At 61.3% G+C, this 2,376-nt stretch overlaps 1 protein-coding gene across 1 annotated transcript; it reads left to right on the top strand.

Annotated features, from left to right (window-relative positions):
- Positions 1-505: 505 nt before the first annotated feature.
- Positions 506-1,827, top strand: VPS37D (vacuolar protein sorting 37 homolog D (S. cerevisiae); the record flags this gene model as incomplete). The annotated part of the gene is made up of 3 exons (XM_010079140.1): positions 506-712; positions 1,072-1,154; positions 1,339-1,827. Coding segments are annotated over 3 exons (779 nt in total), but the record flags the coding sequence as incomplete, so codon positions are not given.
- Between the last annotated feature and the right edge of the window lie 549 nt (positions 1,828-2,376).

Below are 2,376 nucleotides of genomic sequence, written 5' to 3'. Positions count from 1 at the left end.
TCGCTGCCCCTAGATTTTGGGGAGACTGGGAGGCCCTGGTGCACGCCGCACGCTCCACATCTGGCTTTGTTCCCTGCAGCTGGGATGAGCCCCGAGTGCTCCCTGGCTCCACCTGTTCCTGGCGCTCGTCTGCGGGAACAGGGTCAGGTTGTTCTGAAATCATTCTCAGCCTGACTTCAGAATCTTTCCCCTGGGCCTCTCAAAGTGCAGCCCAGCACCATGCTCTGCTACCCCATTTGCATGGGCGGAAAATTTGTGTGCAGCGAGAGAGGGCGTGTGTCTCTCTCCTGACATCCTTGTTAGCTAACAAGCCCTTTCCTCTGCAAAGGGGGCTGGGAAGCCAGCTGCGAGCTTTGCCACGTTCAGGGTAGGCTGCCCTGTGCCATGCATAGCTTGGGTCCAGCCGTTGCATATCCCCTGGGATGTACCCCCTTTCCAGGCAGAGCAGAGGAATGGGCACAGTAGCAGGCTGCCAGCTCTGACTGGTTCTGCCTGTTTCTCCCAGTGCTGACACCCCCCACCCCGTTCTCATCCCCACAGTTTCAGAGTCTGCAGCTGGAGCGAGAGGTGTGTTTGGCTTCAAACTGCACCCTGGCCAGGGTGAACCTGTCCCTGCGCCCACGGCTGGAAGATGGGAAGGCTTCCCTAGCCATCAAGTACCAGGAGCTGCGGGAGATACGAGAGGCATGTTGGGAGAAGCAGCAGTGCCTGGGTGAGTGGGGCACAGGAGATAGAACAAGGCAGAGCCTGGGACAGCCAGAGCGACCCACATTAATACGAGGGCCTGGGTGGACTCAGCACCCTCGAACCCACCCCAGAGAAATGGCCCAGCTATGATCGGGACCAGTGGGGGGTGATGCTGCCTGCAATGTAGCCAGCACTCAGCTGGGACTGATGCTGCAATAGGATGCAGGCCTCGGTGTGCAAGTGGCTCCAGGGATGTGTTTGGAAGTGTTTGTGGGGGCGGCACATGAGGAGAACTGATGCTTAGGGATGGGAAGGACCGCCACCCCCAGCAGTGGGGGCATCTGGGGGCAGGTTTGTTGGCAGCCCCATCCCCTCCTGACACAGAGGCGTACCTGGAGAAGTGGAGCCCACAGAGTGCCCTGGGCCAGCTCCAAGCCAAGCTCGATGCCTCTGAGGCAGAGTCAGAGGTGAGTCAGGCAAGACCCCTATGCTGCCGCCCCTTCCTCACCTTGGCCCAGACTCCTCTCCGTGCCTTTCCATGTGCCAGGCTGTGGAGAAGAGTCCAGGGTTGAGGGTGGTGCTCAGCCTTGGGCTCCCTCTGTGGTCCCATGGCTCTCTTGGCTTGATTCTGTCTCACTGCCCATGCCACAGGCACAGATGGAGCAGTTCCTGGCCCGGGACCTGCCCCTCGATTCCTTTCTGGAGTCCTTCTGCCAGAGCCGCACACGCTCCCACATCTGCCGGACACAGCTGGAGAAACTGCAGGAGCTGCTGCAGAAGGACCAGGTGGGCAGGGACCCTGCAGGCACCATGGGGCACCCAGGTGCCCTAGCTAGCGTGGCACCAGCCTGCCTTGTCCCATTGCAGAGTGGAGTAGCCCCCAAAGCCTTCAATCTCTCCTATGGCTTTGTGCCCGCCTTTCTTATGCCCTCGGAAGCTGTTGTGCCCTTTGCCATGCCAGCTGCACCTCCCAGACACCATCTCCCAGCCCTGGGACACCAGCCAGCACCTCCCTGCTCTGAAATCCCCAGTCCGGGCTCGCCCCTGTGCCTCGTCGGACACATCCCCCTGCTCAGCCCCCAGCCCTTGCGCAGGCAGCAGCGGCTGCGACACCAGAAGCAGGAGTCTCCGCACCAGTAGCAGGGCAGGGATGGGGGATGTCCCTGCTCCTGGCCTGTGCCTCCGCAGGGGCTGCACAGAAAGACCCTGGCTGGGGAGCATGTGGGGGTGGGTGCGTGGTGTAGGCACAGCTCGAGGGACTGCAGTGTCTTCTGGGCAGGCACAGGGGTGGGTGCTCACAGGGGGATGGAGGTGCTTGTTCAGGGGCGGGATGTGATGGGTGCTGTGGGCACTTGGGGAGCTGCTGGGGGGAGGTCTCTGCATCTACAGCAAGAGGATCAGTGACAGGAGGTGGGGGTGGGTGGTTGGTAGGGATGTCAGTGGGCTCAGATGGGAGATAGCAGGGAAGAGGACCCAGGAGTACTGGGTACCACATGCTTTCTAAATAAAGGCTCTTTTCCTTGCTCTGTGTTACCCCTTGGCTCTGGCTGTGAACAGAGGGATGCAACAGGCAGGGAGGAGGTGGTTGTGGGGGGGACACTTGCCACGCTTGGAGGTGGCTGGCAGTCCAGGAGGGCCCTCCAGGCGGGGGAGCCCCCAGGTGTTGCACCTGCACTTGGCCCATCAACA

This window comes from Pterocles gutturalis, unplaced genomic scaffold (genome assembly GCF_000699245.1).
Source record: "Pterocles gutturalis isolate BGI_N339 unplaced genomic scaffold, ASM69924v1 scaffold37378, whole genome shotgun sequence".
In the NCBI taxonomy this organism is placed as follows: Eukaryota; Metazoa; Chordata; class Aves; order Pterocliformes; family Pteroclidae; genus Pterocles; species Pterocles gutturalis.
The sequence above is the reverse complement of the archived record's forward strand: the minus strand, read 5'-3'. Positions and strand labels throughout refer to the sequence as shown.